Source organism: Cryptotermes secundus, unplaced genomic scaffold, assembly GCF_002891405.2.
Source record: "Cryptotermes secundus unplaced genomic scaffold, Csec_1.0 scaffold387, whole genome shotgun sequence".
In the NCBI taxonomy this organism is placed as follows: Eukaryota; Metazoa; Arthropoda; class Insecta; order Blattodea; family Kalotermitidae; genus Cryptotermes; species Cryptotermes secundus.
The window spans coordinates 65,404-86,471 of record NW_019741979.1 but is presented as its reverse complement, the minus strand read 5'-3'; the positions used below and the strand labels follow the sequence as shown (position 1 = coordinate 86,471).

General features: G+C 40.0%; 1 protein-coding gene across 6 annotated transcripts in view; it reads left to right on the top strand.

Moving 5' to 3' along the window:
- Nucleotides 1–17,124, top strand: part of LOC111872900 (ral guanine nucleotide dissociation stimulator-like 1) — a 131,442-nt gene extending 114,318 nt beyond the window's left edge. For all 6 annotated transcript variants that reach the window (XM_023867167.2, XM_023867166.2, XM_023867165.2 and 3 more), the window contains exons 11-15: nucleotides 2,618–2,814; nucleotides 4,857–4,971; nucleotides 6,309–6,519; nucleotides 8,201–8,335; nucleotides 15,336–17,124. In XM_023867167.2, the coding sequence (XP_023722935.1) occupies nucleotides 2,618–2,814; nucleotides 4,857–4,971; nucleotides 6,309–6,519; nucleotides 8,201–8,335; nucleotides 15,336–15,487 (810 nt within the window). In that variant the 3' untranslated portion in view covers nucleotides 15,488–17,124. The remainder of the gene's footprint in view (nucleotides 1–2,617; nucleotides 2,815–4,856; nucleotides 4,972–6,308; nucleotides 6,520–8,200; nucleotides 8,336–15,335) is intronic.
- Nucleotides 17,125–21,068: the final 3,944 nt, after the last annotated feature.

The window sequence follows — 21,068 nt, the reverse complement described above, 5'->3', positions numbered from 1 at the left end:
AGATATTCCTTTTTGGCCCTGTCCGTGGCTCTTTTCAATTCATTCCTCAGTCTCCTGTATTTCCTCCTGCCTTCTTCATTGTTGACATTCTTCCATTTCCTTCGCTCCTCCATTTTACTCATCATCTCCTGTGTAACCCATGGTTTTCTTGCTATCTTCTCAACTTTACCTACCAAATCACTGATAGTATCTAACATGCATTCTTTTATATCGTTCCACTGCGCTTCAGCATTTCCGCTTTCACCTTCAATTGCACCGAGTTTCTCTTCTAGAGTCTCTTGCACGCTTTGTCTTTGAGCATATAACTTCTCCAAATCCCATCTGGGTCTGCGCTTTCGAAATCCTATAATTTTCTTCAACCTGGTTCGGAACTTGGCAACCAGCAAGTTGTGGTCAGAGTCAATGTCTGCCCCAGGAAGCGTCTTCACATCCTTCACACTGTTTCTGAATCGATGTTTCACAAGGATGTAGTCCAGCTGATGCCTCTTCCAATCCCCAGGTGCCTTCCATGTGTAAATTCTTCTCTTTGGCTTCTTGAACCAAGTGTTGGTAACAATCAATCCATTTCGTTCACAAAAGTCAATAAGCATTTGACCTCTGTGATTCCGTCTTCCTAGTCCATGTGATCCAACAATATTCTGATATGGTTCATCTCCAACAATGCTGTTCCAGTCTCCCAATATGATGCTGTTTGTGTCTCCTCTTCCATCTTCCTGAAGAATTTCTTCAATTGTGTCATACACTTTTTCCACTTCATCATCTTCATACTCTGATGTTGGCATGTACACTTGTATAATCAGTATATCTACCGGTTCCGCCTTTAACTTCAGAGCAATAATTCTGTCATTACAAGCAATCTTCTTAACAACACTCCTCACTACACTTTTATGCACCACTATTGCCACACCTCTTTCAGCCCGTTCACCTCCGGAATAATACACTGTATAATCACCGCTTCTTATTTCACCTTGTCCTTTCCACCGCACTTCGCTGACACCTAGCACAGACACTTCATTCTTCTGCATTTCCGTTTTCAAATTCTCCAATTTTCCTGCTTGATTCAAGGTCCTGACATTCCATGTTCCAATCTTGTATCCATGCTGTTTCTTCTGATCTTCGCACTTTTTCTTGTTGTAACGCCTGCATGACATTTCCTCTAGAAACACTCCCCCCCGGAGATCCGATTGGGGGAGTAGTTTACCTCCGGATTGTTTTGCCTCCAGAGGAAACATCTCGCATATATGGTATCTCTGTTTTTGGAAAGAGACTATCCAGGAAAAGTGATAATGTGGTAGTTTTTCCATTTGCTTTCCACATCGCAGTACAGCAGCCGTTCAAACCACTCTGGTCACGCCTGCTGCTATCATTATCTTCTCAGTAAACTTAACTCAAATTATAAGAATCTGTTTAGTATTTACATAGGAAACTGTATGTTTTTCAACAACAGGAAAATGGACGAATTCCAGTAACCAATTTTATAACACTGAAAATACAAATCTATTGTTCAAAAGCTGTTCAGGCTACCTATGTCAAAAAATGCTTTAGCATGTATGTTATTAAATGTTCATCACATTAAAGCATGAAGATAGAGTTTTCTGGGCTGTGGGCCTGTGTAGGATACCCTGAAGTTGGCAGCAGCAGGTTTCTGCATTACTATGGTACCTCTCCATCAACCTACATGGTGTCATATCTCAATTTTTATATTTACCACCATACTAACCTCAAACATCACACTGAAACATTTTTAAAATAAAATTTCCATGTCATCAAGTGTTCCATATTTTTTGTCCTCTATGAAGTTGTTATATGAAGAGCCGTTTCTAAATAAGACTGAAGTTAAAGTTGAGTTGATGGTAAAATATGTTTTATATTTGGCTATGTCCAAAATTAAATTTACTATACAGTTAATAAATTACATAGAAACCTGATCAGTTTTTACGGATATAAGGCCTTCAGATACATGAACGTAACCACCCCAGTTTGATAAAGGATGCATAACAAGTTGGTGTTTAAGGGAATTTTATGTGTAATCTCTGTAACTTTTGTGTTGAATGAAATGAAAATTGAATAGTGGAGAAGAAAGAAGTGACAGTAACAATTTCATACATAATGTGAACTTTCTCGTTGATATGTGAGATTTGAGATTTTAATGACAATGAAGATTGGAATTCATAATATGAATAGTTCATAAGTTCAGTAGTTCAGTAGTTGACAAGTTAATTTACTGTCTTGATCTTTACTCAGGTGTTGCTCCCTTTGCATTTCTTCTATTCTGCCTCCCCTTTCTCTCTGTTCCTCCTCCTTGTGAACCCTGTATTTTAGATCTTTAGATAGATAGTAATCCTCTTGGTTTAGGATCTAAGCATCATAATTTCATTACAAAAATGACAGGAAAATTTTGAATCACTGATACCACACATGAAATTGGAATGTGCACTCCCATTGTTTAAGCTGGAGAAGAATTTATAGGTCCTTGATCATGCAGTCGCTGTGTCAGCCCTCTCTTCACTGTGAAGTTTAATGACTCTTATTATGTAAATTGATGATAGGTGATGTTCTTTCTTGATCCTTGTAATCCTGTCCAGAGAACTGATGTTGTATAATATTCTGCTTTCAGATTAAACTTCTGCAGGGAGCAGCAAATGCATACAACTTGCCTGATGACCCTGCCTTTGATCGCTGGTTTGACTCCATTTTTGTGCTAGATGACCGTGAAGCATATGAATTGTCATGTCAGATAGAGGCACCTGTACCAGGTCAGGGGCAGGGCAGTGCTGGTACAACTAGGGAGCTGAGACACAAGAGACGAGCAGGGTAAGTTTTGCTTAAATGCTCAGTAATAGGTGGAAGTTAGCTATGAATTTGTTAAAGACATAGTCATGGACAGCCAACAAGATGTGTAATGTGTGTTGTTAGCAGATCTTCACTATAAACAGTTTGTATGTTACAAATTGTCACAAAAATCTTAGTCTTGGACTTGGACATACATTTGGTGCAGCCTAAGCCATGGATCAAAGGGGAATAGGAAGTGCATACTGAATGTTGGTTAGGAAGTCTGAAGGATATAAGGATGATATTAAAGTGTATATTAAGGATAAAAAAGGTAAACTTGTCCCTGTACTTAGTTAATTAAGCACCGTGCCATGAAGATGTGGGGGAGTGGAGGTGAGTGGCCACCTTCACACCCTGGCTGCTTTACTCCTGGGGAAAGAGCACACAATATCCACTCGATATGATGCTGGGTGGGGCCCAGAGCTAGTCTGGATGCTGTGAAGTAGAGAAAACTCTCTTGCCCCTGCTGGGAATCAAACTTGATCCATCTAGCCTGTAGTCTGTTACTGTTCCAACTGAGTTTTCTCTTCTCTTTAAATAGTGTATAAGAGGTATAATAAACAAAGGTGTGAACTTATCCTCTAGACTCATATTCAGGAGGTGCAAAGTTCAAATCTCAGTCAGGAAACTGGCTGTCATGACTGAGGATTTCATGGTTTTCCTCAGCCACTGCAGTCAAATACTGGGGTAGTGCCTCAGTGAGCTATAACTTTTCCTTCCTTCCTGATTCATCAGTTATGAGTCATTTGGTGTTATATGGTCTGGATACTGACTGTGTTGTCAGTATACAGCCATGCAGGGAATTTCTTGAATAAGTAATGAGTCAGAATAGCTCAGTCAGTAAAGTAGCTGCCATGTATAGCTGCTTTACAGGGGTTTTGTTGCCAACAGAGAAAAGAAATTTTCCTTTGCCAATATGGCTCTGTATCCCACCTATGTCGTGCATTCAAGTTCTAAGGTCTCCGATTTTTTTTCTCACACAATAATCATACAAAAAATTTGAAACTTCTGTCACTTTTCAACATAATCTCCCTGCAGCCATACACATTTTTCACAATGTCGATGCCATGATTCCATGGCCACTGCGAACGCTTCTGTAGGAGTCTGTTTTGAGCACTGAAAAATTGCTGATGCAATAGCGGATTGAAAAACGGCATCCATGTCTCATCCATTGTCACAGTTGATGAAAAGAAAGTCCCATTGATGCCTTCATCACGTGTCAACATCGCCTGGCAAATTGCCATGTGTGCAGCCTTGTGGTCATTCGCCAGAATTCATGGCACCCACCTGGAGGACACTTTCCACATTCACAGGTCTTAATGCAGGATTTTGTGCACAGATCCCACAGAAATGCCAACTTTGGAGGCGATGTTTTCCACACTCAATCGGCGATCCTCCAAAACAGCTTTCTCAACTTGCTCAACCATGTTGTCAGACCGACTGGTGCGAGGCTGAGATTGTTTTGGTTCGTTGTCACATGACGTTCGGCCTTCTTTGAACTGTCGCACCCATGAACGCACATTTTTCACATTCATGACACCATCATCACATGTCTCACTCAACTGGCGATGAATTTCAATGGGTGTCGCACCACACAAGTGGAGAAAACGAATGATTACTCGCTGTTCTTGTAGCGAAAACGTCGCCATTTTAAGTATCAAAAAACTCTTCTCACTCTCGCCGCTACCACTAGAGTTCTGTGTGCCGTAGAGTGTTGCCATCTCTGTCACGCATTCACAAAGAGTACACACGTATTTTAAACTAAACCGCATGTGTCTTATCTGCTCCCAGTCCTGAGAAAAAAAATTGGAGACCTTAGAACTTGAATGCCCCTCGTATATTTACATCCAGTGGATACTGAGACTTTCATGAGACTGAACACTCAGTTCCCAAGGTTAAGAATGCATTCAACTTGACCTTCACTCTACATGCTCTTTCATTGTTCTGTAATAAGCACAGGAATAATTGAATACATTTGGACATTACTTAATGCCTGGGAATTAGTTGAATCTCTTGCATTACAGTTTGGGACACCACAAGAATGATTCAATTGCAAGCACATCAAGCAGCTCAAGCAGTCAATTTTATTGTGATCTGGACAGCTTGCCCTCCTCACCTCACAACTCACTGGACAGAAAGGTGAGCATTGTTCTGGTGGGAGAGCAAATAAATGTTTTGTTAGTATATGTAGTTTGTGCAGTGTATGTCAGTTACTTTATGATTCTTATCTTGCTAAAAAGTGAAAGTTGGCCTTACATGATCAGCTTGCATTCTTGTGTGTGTGTGTTTTCTTTTCTCCACCTTAATAATATTTATACTAGCAGATTTTCATGGAACTTGGTTTGAACATAAACCATTGTAGGTGACTTCATTTTCATGCTTTCTGACTCCCTGCCTTTAATAACATTGTGACATAAAGCCTCACAGCAAAAAGTGGGAGCCAGAGGAAGAACCATTGCTAGGCAATGGCTGTTTAAACACACAACAGCATCAGAGCCGTTGCTAAGCAACATATGCAATAAACAGTCGAGGAACTGTTGGAAGCAGTGTTTTCTGTGCAGTCTTTGACAAGCTCATTTAAGGGGAACCTGGAACAGCAAGCCTCAAGGGACTTTGGCAGTAAACCGCCAGTTGTAAAGTAACTCTGATTCATGACATGGGTGCCATGACAGTGTGAATATATTGGTGCTGAAACTGCAGTGCAACAGACACAGAATCTACATAGAAAGATTGACCCCTCCTTTGGCAAAGAAAAGACCCCAATTGGAAACACATACTCGTCTAGGAGAAAATACAAATCTTGGTGTTGGTTCTTGAGGAGACAACCCAGAAATGGCTACTGGTGAGGACCAACAGCAGTTTAACTGACCAACCGATTGACCGACCTCAGAAGCCAGTCTTGAGACAGGAGTTAGAAGATTAGGACGTTGGTGTGAGATGGTTGCCAGCTGAGAGGACGTGAACCCCAGTAGCAGAGGAAAGTGCACTGCTGGACGATCTTACCAAGCAGCACAGTGAAGACCGTGATATAGAATACTAGTCTTTGTGTGATAGTGATTTGTGAAGCATAGTCACAAGCTCTATGAATGTCCAGTAAGTGTGATTACCAGTGCAAACCCTGTCTGTATTCACTTGATCACATGATAATATGAGCATGGTGGCTGTGGGTTTAAACCTTTCAGTTTAGGATCCTGGAATTACTTGTTATGATCGTAATGAAACTGTATTCTGTATAGCGTAAATAACAGCTTGGCAAGTGTGTAAGGTGGAGATGACTGGAACTGGCTTAGAATCGTGTCCTGTGGCTGCTTGTGGTATTAACAATGTTGCCAGAAAGTTAGATAAGTCTACTGTTCAGCAGCCAGTCAACTGGCTGATTCTTCATTTCTTTAGCTAGAGCAAATTAAATGCCCATTATCATTACCAGTGTGTGTAGTAGTTTTCTCAGTATATCTTTGTTTGCCTCTGTCCTGCAGACATCTCCTTCGCAGATGTCATCTTCATCCAGCAGTTCATCACTCCCATCTCTGGACACATCGATGAGCAGCAGCAACACTAATACATCTGCAGCAAACAGCACTACCAGTCGGATGCTGACTGTGCCAGGACAGTCTCCATTGTCAAAACCTCAACATGACTTCTACATTATTCGTGTTACAGTTGAGACAAGCTCTGTTGAGACAGATGGTAGGTACAGTTACCATTATGACCACTGGCCTCTTCATGAGGAAAGGGAAAATATGTGTAAGGTGATAATACAAGACTTTGCTTGGATATTGTTAATGAAAGAAAGGGTAATGAAAGCGTAAGAATAGATCTCTTCAGGAAGTTGTGAATGTTAATTATGAGATTTACTGGTGTAGTATAAGGAAGTATTAAGTCTTGTTTATAGATGCTTAATTTTACTTTGTAGGTTACTTGTTGTATGTGGCATCTAACACTGTAGCATAGTAGGTTGAGGCACTATGCTACAAGCTGGAAGGTTACGGGTTCAATTCCTGATGAGGTCATTGGATTTTTCAATTTTCCTGCCCTTACTATGGCCCTTGGGTCAACTCAGTCTGTAACAGAAATTAGTACCAGGAATTTTCCTGGGGGTGAAAGATGGCTGGTACGTAAGGCTGACAGCTGCGCCACCATCTGTTAGCCGATTGTCTGGAGAATATGTGAGAGCCTCAACATCTCACAACCCTATAGGCCTCCACAGCCTGTTAACAGGGATAGCTTTGCTTTTTATGTGGCATTAAGTAGTCCATTTTTGTCCTTTCTAGTGTTGTCATGTCAGACTCTTCACACTTAACTACATATATCTGTTTATGAACTTATTTTGGATATAATATATGAGGTCTGACACTAAAGTTCACGAACTCACCACTGTGTGCTTGCCATGGCAGCAGGGGACAGAAACCTTAGTATGGTTTGATGACCGCACCATAGCTCGAGCAGTTAGTTGCTGGCTTCCCACCGAAGCGGCCCAGGTTCAATCCCAGGTCAGGTCAAGTGGGATTTGTGGTGGACAAAATGGCGCTGGGGCATGTTTTCTCCGAGTACTTCGGTTTCCCCAGACAATCTTCATTCCACCAATTGCTCCACAATCACCCTCACCTATCATCTGGTGCTGGTACAATAGGCCAGAAGTGGCCACAGTACAAGGCCCTTAGTCCAACCCCACTAGCAATAATAAAAAAATAATAAAATGGTTTGATAGCATTGACATATCATCGTTTCACAGCTATGTTGTTGATGTATGGTAGTCTTTCTGAGTGGCGTCTATTATTGTCTGAGTGTGTTTTGGTGTGTCGTTGTGTTTAGAAATGGTCCCAAAGGACCTGCTCAATTGCACTGCTCACACTTCTGTGTCTGTGAGGGAGTTTTTAGCTAGTAAACAAATAACTGCTGGAACACCCTCCCTATTCCCAGGATCTAGCTCCCACTGACTTTTTCTGTTCCAAAAGATGAAGGAAATATTGAAAGGAAGACATTTTGATGACATCAGGAGTATTACAATGGCAGCACTGAAGGCCATTCCACGAAACCAGTTACAAAATTTTTTGAAGGGTGGACTGTGCACTGGTATTGGTGCATAACTTCTCAATGGGCATATTTTGAAGGTGACCACAGTGATATTCAGCAGTGAGATATGTATGACTTTTACCGTGATGAGTTCACGAACTTTATTGTCAGCCCATGTAGTCTATGGTCCTGTCTTAGTGATAACTGAGTTGGACAGAGACTAGTAGACCTCAGCACCATACTGAGTTGAATTTGACATTACACCTTAGGCCACTTTAATCCATCATGGATATGACAGAACTTTGTATTCTTTTTTGGACTGACTTTGTTTCATTATGGACCTTTTGTTTTGAAGGTATTGTTCTTTACAAGAGCATCATGCTGAGCAACAATGAACGTACTCCACAAGTTATTCGTAATGCCATGTTGAAGCTTGGCCTTGAGGGGAATCCAGACAGCTACACACTAGCCCAGGTGTTACCTGATAAAGGTAGGCATAGGGAAACAACTCTTCTGACATGTACACATAAGTTTTAACTTTAAATAACACGTGGTTCACATTGAAACAAGACTGTCCTGTATCTTGAAGTAGATTAATATTAACACTTTTATGTCTGGACAGCTCAGTATCTGTCTGCCTGCATCAACTGATCATCTTGCAGCAGTACAAACTCTAATATATATTCATTTAGCAAACATGACATGCAGTATACTGGTCTTTCAGCAAGTTTAATAGTCTTGTTTAGCACTCTTATTTCTGTAAAGAAGACTACATGTTTACTGTCCTGTAATCCTCAGAATATTTAAGTAGTAGTACTCTTTTTTTTATGCATTTCATTTTCCAGTTTTCTAGTTAAGTTATTAGGACAATGTTATGTTTTGAGGATGCCTGACATGTCATATTACAGTAAAACCTTTATCTAATGACATATGTTAGTAAATAAAGTAACTGCTAGGTTTTGAATCTGGTGTGGGAGCATCCCCACAGCATCTGGCAGACAACCGTCACCCCTTCCAGAAAGTGCCAAACTGGCAGCTGTGACCAGACAGACACAGAATTTATACCATTTCCAACTACTGCGACTTATATACCAGCGACACATATTTATAAACTTCGCCGTGACTCCGCCTTTCCGTGCACGGCCCAATGGATGCGCGCCGTGATGACTGCAACTTTAGCTCCGCCTCCCGGCCCGTAGTATTTAAGACCGAGAGCCCAAGGTGCAGTCAGTTCAACTCGAAACGGCAACGCAGTTAGAGGCATCGACTCCACTTCTGCTACCGGGCAGCTGACATAGCTGCCGCAAGCCTTCAGCGAACGCATCTTCCACTACGCAGCAACCGACCGAGCCAGTCGATCCTACCGGCATGCTCAGCACGGCATCACTGCCCAGACAGGCCAGCCAATGCTTGAATATTATACGTGTATTCCGTGTTCTGTATATTGACTTTGAGCGATCCAATATATACAATTGTACAGTTTCGTTTGGTTTGTCTAGTGGAGTATTGACAACAATCCCACACTGGTATGGCACAAAACCCGCCTTCATAGGCTGCCTGTTAGTCAGTCCAGGAGTCACAGGAGTAGAAACCTGCCTACCTGCTGCAAACATATTAAGTACTGTAGTTATTTATTAGAAAACTACACCACCAGGCATAGCAAGCAACGTATGTGTATTTTGAGCATACTATTCCATATCCTTTAACGTCCGAAGTGTCCCGATCAGGCCAGTGATGAGTATGGTCGTCATGGCCGAAGTACCCTGTTTTGGCCAGTTGGGCATTTAAACTCCTCTAGTGGAAGCACACGCGTGCATACCGCTAGTAGAAGTGCATGCACAGTCCTAAATATTTATTTTTAAATGTAGTAATTACTAGACAGACTTGAGTAAAACCATAATAAAGGAATTAAAATGATACCTAAGTGAACAACAGCAAAAAAAGAATATACGAATGAGTTATGCCCAAACTCATCCACGAGCCAGTACTTTTATTGCAGATTCTGCAGATTAATATGTTAAAAATATATAGTAAAATTTGATGTACATACCTTTTTTGTTGTTATCTGCTTGATGTATATACAGGGTGATTCATGAAGTTTTACCCCGGCTCATAGTACATATTCTTGGGGTTATTTCCTGCAAAATTTCCTTATAAACTTGTGGTCGATTTTCAATAGTTACGGAGTAACAATGGATTTTCGAAACGCATCATTGTGAATGCAGCGCTATGTCCCCCACCCCCGACTGGGCGACCATGCATTCCAGTCAGCTGTGTCAGCAGATAATGCAGACCGGCTGGAATGTTGCATGTAGGTAGGCAGAGCGTTCCAGTCGTAAATAGGATGTTTTTGGTGACTGTGAAGTTAAGATGCTGTACACATTTTCCACTGAGGAATACGCCGATATAGTGTTGTTTTGGGTGTATGTGATGGAAATGCGAGAGCCACTGCTGCTGAATATGACCGGCGTTATCCTTATCGCAGGATTCCGATTCCTAAATCCATTAGCAGTACATTCAACGCATTAAGATAAACTGGTTCTTTCCCCAGTATTCGTATACAATACAAACGAAATCCTCAACATGAATTGTGCGAAGAAGAAAACATTCTTGATGCTGTAGAGTGCAGTCCGNGGAATGTTGCATGTAGGTAGGCAGAGCGTTCCAGTCGTAAATAGGATGTTTTTGGTGACTGTGAAGTTAAGATGCTGTACACATTTTCCACTGAGGAATACGCCGATATAGTGTTGTTTTGGGTGTATGTGATGGAAATGCGAGAGCCACTGCTGCTGAATATGACCGGCGTTATCCTTATCGCAGGATTCCGAATCCTAAATCCATTAGCAGTACATTCAACGCATTAAGATAAACTGGTTCTTTCCCCAGTATTCGTATACAATACAAACGAAATCCTCAACATGAATTGTGCGAAGAAGAAAACATTCTTGATGCTGTAGAGTGCAGTCCGCATGCCAGTACAAGACATCTAGCTCAGCGGTTCGGTGTTTCTCAGTCCATGGTGTGGTGGACTCTTCATGAGAACGGGGATGCATCCTTATCATTTACAGCAAGTACAACACCTACAANTCCTAAATCCATTAGCAGTACATTCAACGCATTAAGATAAACTGGTTCTTTCCCCAGTATTCGTATACAATACAAACGAAATCCTCAACATGAATTGTGCGAAGAAGAAAACATTCTTGATGCTGTAGAGTGCAGTCCGCATGCCAGTACAAGACATCTAGCTCAGCGGTTCGGTGTTTCTCAGTCCATGGTGTGGTGGACTCTTCATGAGAACGGGGATGCATCCTTATCATTTACAGCAAGTACAACACCTACAACCAGGAGACCATGCTCTTCGTCTGCAGTTCTGCAATTGGTTAAATGGAAATCGGCAGTTGTACCGCTTGATAATGTTCTGCGATGAGGCACAGTTTACATGGGATGGGGTCAACAGCAGTCACAACTTACATGTTTGGGCAGGCAATAATCCCCATGCCACGATAGAATCGAATTTTCAACACCGATTCAGTGTCAGTGTCTGGTGTGGTGTTCTGTATGATCAGCTAATCGGGCTCTTCATTTTATTGCATTTGGGGCTGGATGAAGGACATTGTGTACCAGGTAAAGGTACAAACACGTGAAGCGTTGCTTGAACGTATTCTGGATGCGGCAATGACAATAAGGAACAAACATGTGGAACTGCGAAATGCTACAAGTGCGGTTCATACGCGTGCGACGCGTTGTGTTGACGTGCAGGAAGAAATTTTTGAAAATCTTCTGTAAATCCAGTCGTCTTCTAAAGCACTACAGTTTAAAGGAAACAGATTGATAGAAGGGTGTGATATGCAACCATTGGTATGTTTACAGAATGGGATGCTGAAAATAATGTAATTTTATAACATAAAATCGATGAAAAATGTTGCACAATGCAAAATGAAGAAATTGAAAAAAAAAATTGGTTTTAGAATGCTTCTTTCCTAAAACATTAACGATTTAAAAAGTGTTTGTATTGTATTTCTAATTTGTTTTGACTGAAATTCGAAGAAGAAAAGATTTTTCACCGGTTTTCAAATTACTGTATCTCTTCAATTATGAGTTGGATACCATTAGTATATTAACATTTTTTGTTCCAAATTACCTCAGGAATGCCTTCCCTAAGTGGGGGTAAGACTTCGTGAATCACCCTGTGTAGGCTAAAATGAAACTACAGTATTCGATTTCACTATGAACGCACAGAAAACAGATCACACTCTGTATCTCAGCCACGATGCAACTGTCTGTTGACGACCCTAGAAAGGGCAATAATCTCCTGCATCTATAATAAAAGGTCTTAGCGCTGAAGAAGGGAGGTTTCTCTTGAATAGTCAGTCTTTCATTTTTTGTCCTTTAGTCAAAAGATTCAAAAATCTAAAGAGTATAAGCAGTGCTAGCAGAAGACCGAATGATTTTTTTGCTTCCATCTGTTTTATGATGCCAGGGACTGTTAAAATGTGTCAAGTGTTACAAACAGAAATGAATTTATAATGCAGAACAACTCTGTGGAGAACTGGGAAACCATTTTTGCAGTACACATCAAAATTAAATGAAAAAATTGAAAATAGAGTATAACTCTTTGTATAAAAATTTTCAAATCTTCCATTATAATATGCAACGCTATGTTCTTTGCTGATACACACAAAGTTAATTCCATCCGTTTATCGTAAAAATTGAGTTAGATACAAGGTGGTTCAAATAGGACCAGGACTGATTTTTTTTTAAACCACAATTGCCAAACACTTACTTGCACATGTCAGTCTTCAACGTACTCCCCTCCAGAGTCAACACATTTTCTCCAACGTTTGGAAGCATCCTGATGCCCTTTTCAAAAAAGACTTGTGGTTGGTGGCATATCCACTCCGAAACAGTCACACAGCTGCTGCGAAGTGCGGCTTGTTTACACACAAATCAGTCCCAGTCATATTTGAACCACCTTGTACAGCATTCTTAAACACAATGCTTAAAATTGTTTAAGCGCCCTAACAGGAACAGACATTTAAATGCAGAGTAGCAACGGGCATTTAAATAAACTCCAGCCAGCTCAAGCTTACCACCATTTCAAAAGTCCGGCGTTTAAAGGATATATTCATCATTGGTCATTTTATGGGTTTAGCTTCTAAGCCCATTCCATCCTCACGTGAATATTTCACTGCTGGTAACCTTAATTTTCCTTTTGGACAGGGCACTGATATTCTTTTCAAAACAAACATTAACCTACTTTCCATAATGAAAGGAGGCTTATGAGGTCACCTTGCTGTCTGTGTGTCTGTCTCTGTAACCCCCCCCCCCACAATTTTTCATGTTCTCTATTTTCTATGTGGCATGTGTCATATTGAAGGAAAGTATGTGATTAGTTCCTACCAGAACTGCTTGTTACCCTCATTGATTTAATCACCATAGCGCTGTTAGATGTAGATCACAGATTATGAAGCTGTCATCATATAATATTGTCCTATTTCTGTTACTTCATCTCTCCAAGGTGCACATATTCTCTTCAGTATTTGAGCAACCTCAGTCTGTGTTGTTCCCTTCCAGTGAGAGACCAAGACACACCCACATAAGAAACCAAGATTAAGTTTCACACCAATGTAAGATAACATGTTAGGAAGGAAAATATTCAGAATTGAACAGTAATAAGCTTTCCTACAGATGATCTCCTCCTAAGTTTATCAACAACAACAACAACAGCAACAACAACAACAACAACAACAACACTTCTGTTTGTTACTGTTACTCCCAACTGTTGGACACTTTTCCATATTTTGAAAATATTCACCAGTCATCCTTATGTTATGGTTTTGTTTTTGCATATCTGATGATGGAACTTGAATGTGTATTTGCAACATGTTTGCACTTCCAACGAGTTCAGAGACCTATGACTGGAAGCATGACATTAAGGTTGTGGTCTAGACTGTAGTACAGGATACATGACAGGACTCAGTAGGCAATGGTATAGAGCAGGCCATAACACAGGGTAGAACATGGCAGAATAGAATTAGAAACAGTACATAAAATGGATTGGAGTGTTGAATTATGTTGTACTGACATGGAGGAGCAACCTGCAGTCACCTCATTGTGCACCTCCAGTGTTGCATATGCACTTTAAGAGCTTGATCTTAGCTGGAGCCAAAACCCTGCAGAATGAGGCCCTCATAATGTCTGTTGACTCTATTATCCATGCAGACTAAAGGTCATATATCAAGTCACAACCACATTGAACACTGGCATAATGTCATATTCTCTTGGACATAAATTGGAGTAGTGTAGGCAGTGGCGTGCAGTACTATTTTTGGTAAGGGATGCAGTGGTATCTAATAAACGAACTGATAGCAATCAACTCACCAAAATTTGTTTCAAGACGAAATCTATTCTCTGGTCTTTAGCAGCAAAATTATTGATCACATGGTCATAGAAGCCTTCATTCTTATGAATGTTTTCTAATAATTTCTTCTCAATGGAAAACAGAGACATCCTGGACATTCTACCTTCCCCTTGAGAGTTCCTCGCGTAAGTTTTAATTCTCTTCAGTGCAGAAAATGAACGTTCAACCAGTTCAACAACGTTCAGTTGTTGTTATGCACTGTCACATTGTCTGCTAGCATTCATTTTAGCTGTGCTCTGTGCATGTAGTCTAATCACTCCCCTGCCACTTGTACCACAATATCACACTTGCTTCCCTTAGACGGGGATAGCTTCTTTCTGATGCATCAAAATACGATCACAAATACAATGTTACACCATCTAAATATGCACTTAACAATATTTTAATAAAGCTTAATGTTACCTATAACACCCAGCAAGACTGAAATCACACATAAACAGTTAATTTTCACATAACCATCGAAAGAACACATTCCTTCACTTTATAACACAGGCCTAGCCAGCAAACTGAAATTTGCCTCCCTGACCACTTTGGGTGAGACGAACTCATATGAAGATTACCGAAAGGAAACTTGGACCCTCCCCCTAAGCAGGGGAAGGGAGGAGGCAGAGGAGGAATGTGGCCTTGAGCATCACCATGCGCTAAAATGTTCAGAACATGACAATATTCACATCCTTATTATTCAAATTGTATTATTTATATATGACTTCTTTTCGTTTCTTAACTACGGAAGCAATGCTTCCTTTGCGTCCATGCACGGCACGTCACCGAGCGAAGGTAACGTACTGGGAATGAACTACAGGGTCTGATTTGTGTTAGAAATATTTGTTGCATTCTCATCTGCTCTGGATGAAACATACGTGTATAACATGATGCTAGTATTTTCTGTATTTATTTCTAGACCACCTTCCTTACTAGGAAAATAGAGCAAACAGTTAATACAACATTTTGATATGTGACATCTTACTCTTAATAAGATCTTTGTTAATACAGCATTTTTTCTTCTGATGACCAAGAGCTGTAAAGTAGTGAGCTCAGTAGTTTATGTAGTTTCCTTTGTTTTCAGAACTGGTACTTCCTCAAAATGCAAATGTCTACTATGCAGTCAACACAGCATTTAATCTAAATTTCATCCTGAGGCCTAAGAGGAGCAGTCCTTTGGATAGTGCAGCTCTTGGCAGAGCCAAACCACCTAAGAAATCTCCTCTAGCAACTTGAACTGTAATGTGATTAGGAGGTGAATCTCAAATGGGTTCTTACTGGTATTACTGCTGCAAATCCTGGTGACACAAGAAGTGTGAGTGCAGTTCTAGACAGAGCGTGGACTCAATTGTTCGTGAATTGCCATGCATTCACTGTGCAATATGTGCTGGGTTAGTCAGCATGCTGAAGAAACTTTTATATTTTTATGAGAGATTTTTATGAGAGAGGTGAGTGTTTTGTATAAGTTCATTGGCCAAGTTACTTTCCATGGAGTAAAGTTCCATGCTTTAATGTACAAATACTGGCACATGTAATCTTAATACTGGGGCTTCCTCAGTTAATTTTATGCCGTGAGCATAAAAATTAACCTAGCTAGTCCTGTTAGACATGTTGCAGCTGTTACTGTTTGTAAAGATGTACCTATACCACTTTTGTATCAAATTGCAACATGAACTTAATTTTGCCTGTTTCTGACCAAGAGTCCTGTTTATTCTGGTCTTGTTGAAGCCTGTAAACATTCTTGATAGATGCCATGACCCTCTTTAAAGAGGATGTTAGGAAAGAACATGGAACATTTCCAGAGCATTTTCCCATTTGTGCCTAGTCACTGACCCCTCAGACCACTTATGTTTGAGGAATGGACTGTAAGTTGTACTCAGACAGCTGCTGCAGTTATTCGCATGTAGTGGGAAATGAGGGAAATTTAATTAAGTTATAGCATCTATGAACATAAAGGCGTTTCATTATGAAACTGGCAGAGTACAGATAATTTGTGACTGCACATCTTTGGACCCATATGAGCCATTTTGAATACAGGAAATTGTGCATATGAAGTGAAAATCAGTTTTGTATAAAAATAACGAAACATCAGCCTTGAAACCTTGTTTTTTAATTAGTGAAGGTAAAGCACAGCATAAAATTCTAGTGCAGAGTAAGAGGGTACAGAGAATAGGTATGCATGGGCAACAGCTTTTGCATTTCTCTGTGGGTCTGGTATGTTTTCCAGCATGTTAGCTTAACGAGAGATGTGCTGCAAAACACTAGTATTAAACATATACTAATTCATATGTGCTGTGAGCTTTCATTATCGTGGCCCACATTTTATAACAGAGCAACAAATGTGTTACAGATCAGCCACCATTTGTATGTTATTTATTTGAAAGTTTACCTTCCTATATTTAAATCACAGGAATCAATACATATATTTATAAAGAGAGAAAGTTTGTGTTTTAATTTGAACTGAAAACACTTAGAAGATAAAGGGCTACATTTCCCAGTTTTGTTGGGGAAATGGGCAAAAAAAAATGTAGGAACTGTTTAAAATAGTCGTCATAACATACTTGAAAATGTAAAGTGTTTTCGCAGTCTGCAAAGTGCAGTGTGTGCAAGAAATGGCTTAAAAGTTTACAGCAATGTTTTTCAAAACCAAGGACAGAGAACAGTGCAGATAAGAAAACACACAGCACATGAATTTTGACATATGAATCAGTAAGTGCAACAGTGCCTAGGTTTTAATATGAATAAGAGAAACTCGGAATGATAATATGACAGTAGGATGATGATTATGAATCACTACAGCTGTATATAGGCTCCATTCACAATCCTGTGTGGGGACATCCCACATAGCACGCTGTATCCACCGGTCTTTTAGACAACACTCACTCCTTTGTGAATATCGCATTGCCGGACGTCTTGTTCATATTTATACCACCATGCACTGCAATTTCTGATCCTCATTTTCGCTAGCCAATCGGCACTCTGCAAATTGTTGCTCCTCAATTGCAAGTTTCACTCCGCCCACCGAGCATTGTATAAAAGGCGGAGCACAATGCTTGCAAGACAGTCAGTTCTCAATCAGTACATCAGCAGTCTTCAAGCAGTCAGCACACTTCGTCGCCAGCGCTCGGTCTACGGAGGCATCGGCGCTTCGCTGCGCCAGGCATGACTGCCACGGCTGTCTGGCGGTCGCACCCGACTCACTGGGCAACTAGGCCGCCTCGATTTGCCGGTAGTCATGTCCGACACACTGGGCAACTGGCGTAGCTACTGCCTCTCCGTTCCAGCAACCGCGCTTGACGGCCAGACTTCCACCAACAGCTGCCACGCTGCGATCAAGCAACCTCCACCATCTGCCGCACTGCGGCCAGTCCACACACCGCAACTAACATCCCTTCCTACCAGCACGCTCCATGCTACTTCACCTCTCAGCAACCAACGGTCCTTTTCAGGACCTACAACTGTTCCGAAGAAGTGGGTTGTCATTGAAGTAACGACACAGACAAAAACCCCACACCTGCAAAAGTCAAGACTACGTTTGAGCTATCCAGACCCTGATCAACAATGTAGGGCTCACTGTGGTTACTGCTGTTATGGTTATGTGTTGCAAATCTTGCACATTCAGCTTGCACAGCATCCTCTACATTAGTGGTTTTCAACTTTTATATCTTGCATTTCACTGGTCATTTTGTTAAGAAACCATAGGCCCACTATGATAAAAACAAAGATTATATTTTTCGAAGAAGTGAAACTTTTACATTTGTATGCATTTTAATGTGATATTAATGAGTAATGGAAGGTTCTATTTTTGAAGCTACTTGTCTCTCACATCTGACCTTCAAGTCTGTACAATGCTTCCTCCTGGTCTAGAAACACTGCTTTACATGACCTCGCAGGAGAAAGATGTGAAGTCATAAATTAAAATTTCAGGGGACCATGGAATATGTTTATTTCTTTCTATCCACTGACTGCGAAGGTGGGCATATAGCACTGCTTACACTGACTGACGTGCAGAACACTGGAATGGCAAACAGCATCACAGCATTGCATTGCACTGCTTAATGCAACAAAATTGGACACTCTTGCTGTGTGTGTTGTTCTCTTTTGTCTATGTTAAATATTTCTTCTTGAAACCTCAGATTTTTCATGGACATTCTGTATTTGAGTGATAATCAGGTGTTTTAGTAATGCTTCCAATAAATACTCTCCAGCTTCTGGCAAATTTCAGATGTAACTGAAAGAATCCATGTATCTTTCAGCCCGGATGTTTCTAATGGTCATAAATTTCTTTCCCTTCTCTTTCTAGTTCTTACTTAGAAACTTATTCTGATATATTACTTGACATTCTCTTTCTTCTGGTTATTTAATTTCAAATATTTTTGTAGAATTTATGAAAATGAAACAGTCAGTCTGTTGTACTTGTATATGATTTGAGCTTAATAACATAGAAGAGACTGGGAAATTTTTATGTATGAAATGTCTTTCTGCTGATGATTAATTTACAATAAGATATAACTTCTATCTGAACGGTTTGACATAATTTATGGATGGTCACAAGTATTTCTGTACATCAGAGGTAAATAGTCATAACACATTTACAGAAGTTTGCAGTAGACCATTGTTTCTCAAACTGTTATCCATGATGGCCCACCAGATGATCTCTAGGTAGTTTCAAGGGCAAAAACAATGAAACAATTATTATCACATTCAAATATAAAATGTAGAATTAACTATGATTGTCAGAAATGCATACAAAGAAATGGATGTGCATGCTGACTGGTTACATTCTTAATGACTGAAGGACACTTGAGACGTTTCTGTCTACTAAAACCACCATTACAGTCTTGTGGAGGGATCAGAATGTTTTCCATATGCCTGATTTCAAGGTTGCACCTATAACTTGTCTCAGTGAGTTAGTACTCGTATCTGACAGAGCCACCAAACACTTGCTACTCTTCCTGATGGCCTGCAATTGTGTCTGGATTTTCAAATTTAGTAGAAATCATGAGTAAGAAAAGGAACCTGCTGGTTGTGGAACCTCACAATACATCATCTAGCCAGATACAGATATCCTGTTGCAATGTTTCAAATGATACATACATACATTTGTTTTTATTGCTAGTGGGGTGGAACTAAGTCCCTTGTACTGCGGCCACTTCTGGCCTATTGTACCAGCCCCAGATGATAGGTGAGGGTGATTGTGGAGCAATTGGTGGAATGAAGCTTGATAGAGGAAACCGAAGTACTCGGAGAAAATCTGCCCCAGTGCCACTTTGTCCACCACAAATCCCATTTGCCCAGACCCAGGATCAAACCTGGGTCGCCGTGATGGGAATCCAACGAATAACCGCTTGAGCTATGGCATGGCCTTACATACATACATTACATTCCGTAGATCCAAAGTATTTCAGAATGACTGTAGGGTGTGGAACAAGTCATACAAATACAAAAGCCACAAATACAGTACAACTGAGACACACAAAAAGAAATACATCCACATATATAAGTCAATACTGTCAACTTATGCTATGTACATAATCTTTTAAAAGGACGAGTCGTTTTTAGACAGTAGGAATTCATCACAGAGTAGAATGAGTGTGTATTTAAGTATCATTTCAAGTCTAATTTAAATAGCACCTTTTCATTCATTAGACTTTTGAGACTAGACAGTAGGTTGTTGAAAATTTTAAAGCCAGAATAATATGCGCTTTTCTGAAAACATGTCAGGTTGGCAACCGGTCTATGGAGATCGTGCTTGTGTCTTGTGTTAACACTGTGTTCATCCGAATTGGTCTGAAAACGTTCTTGATTATTTATAATGAAGCTTAATAATGAAAATATATACTCGTATTCACATGGAATCTCTTAAATATCATCACTGGCTCTGATGTGAAATGATTATCATCATCAGATTAATGTCAGTTATATTACATTATGTGATATGAAGTAGTTAAAATAATTTTAATTAAAATAATTGTGATGAATCATTGTTTCAAAACATTTACTCTAAATTGGTAGGTAGAAAGAAGTGGTTTTTGGCAGCTGTAACTATAATTTTCCCATATTCGCAGAAGAAAGCGCAATTCCATGATCTTTATGGCTAAGGGGAACAGTATGGTAGTTGAGTGGTCATGTGCTCTGGCTGCGCATGTATGGTCCACAGTTGCCTCAAGTTTGAGAAACATTGCATATTCCCATTCTATATCTTTATCCCACATTGCAGTTGTGACTGAATTTTTGGTTCTTAAATTACTGATTTCATTGATGATAATTGCTTTATATCAGCGTATAAATTTCATTATAGTGATTTAATTATTACTAGAAATATTTAAAGTTTGACTTAATGACAGTTTATGTCTAGAGAATGTTCAAATAAATGATGTGTAAACTTTTTTGCATTAACAGTGATCTTCTCTGAGCCTCATAAATATAGTTACTTCATGTATTTGGGTGAACCATTTTGGTTTAGTGCACTAAAGTGTAGTGACTGAAATTTGAAGTAAGTTAAGTTAAATGAAATTATACTGTGCCCATGGAACATATGAAAGACATTTCTGATGAAGCAGTATTTTGTGACTGTTGAAATCTCTTGCACTCAAATGGAGCAGATAACGTAAAAATGATCATGTAGTTAGTATGGATAGATAATCATTGAAGGGACTTCACTCATTTTAGGACTGAAAACAATGGGACAGTAAATTAAAATAAAGTAGTGCAGTATGCAGAAAGTGGCTCCCTTTCTTCATATTGATTGAAAAGAATACTGGGACTATGACACTAAACATATGTGATGCTATCCTCCTTGTTGGCATGAAAGTTG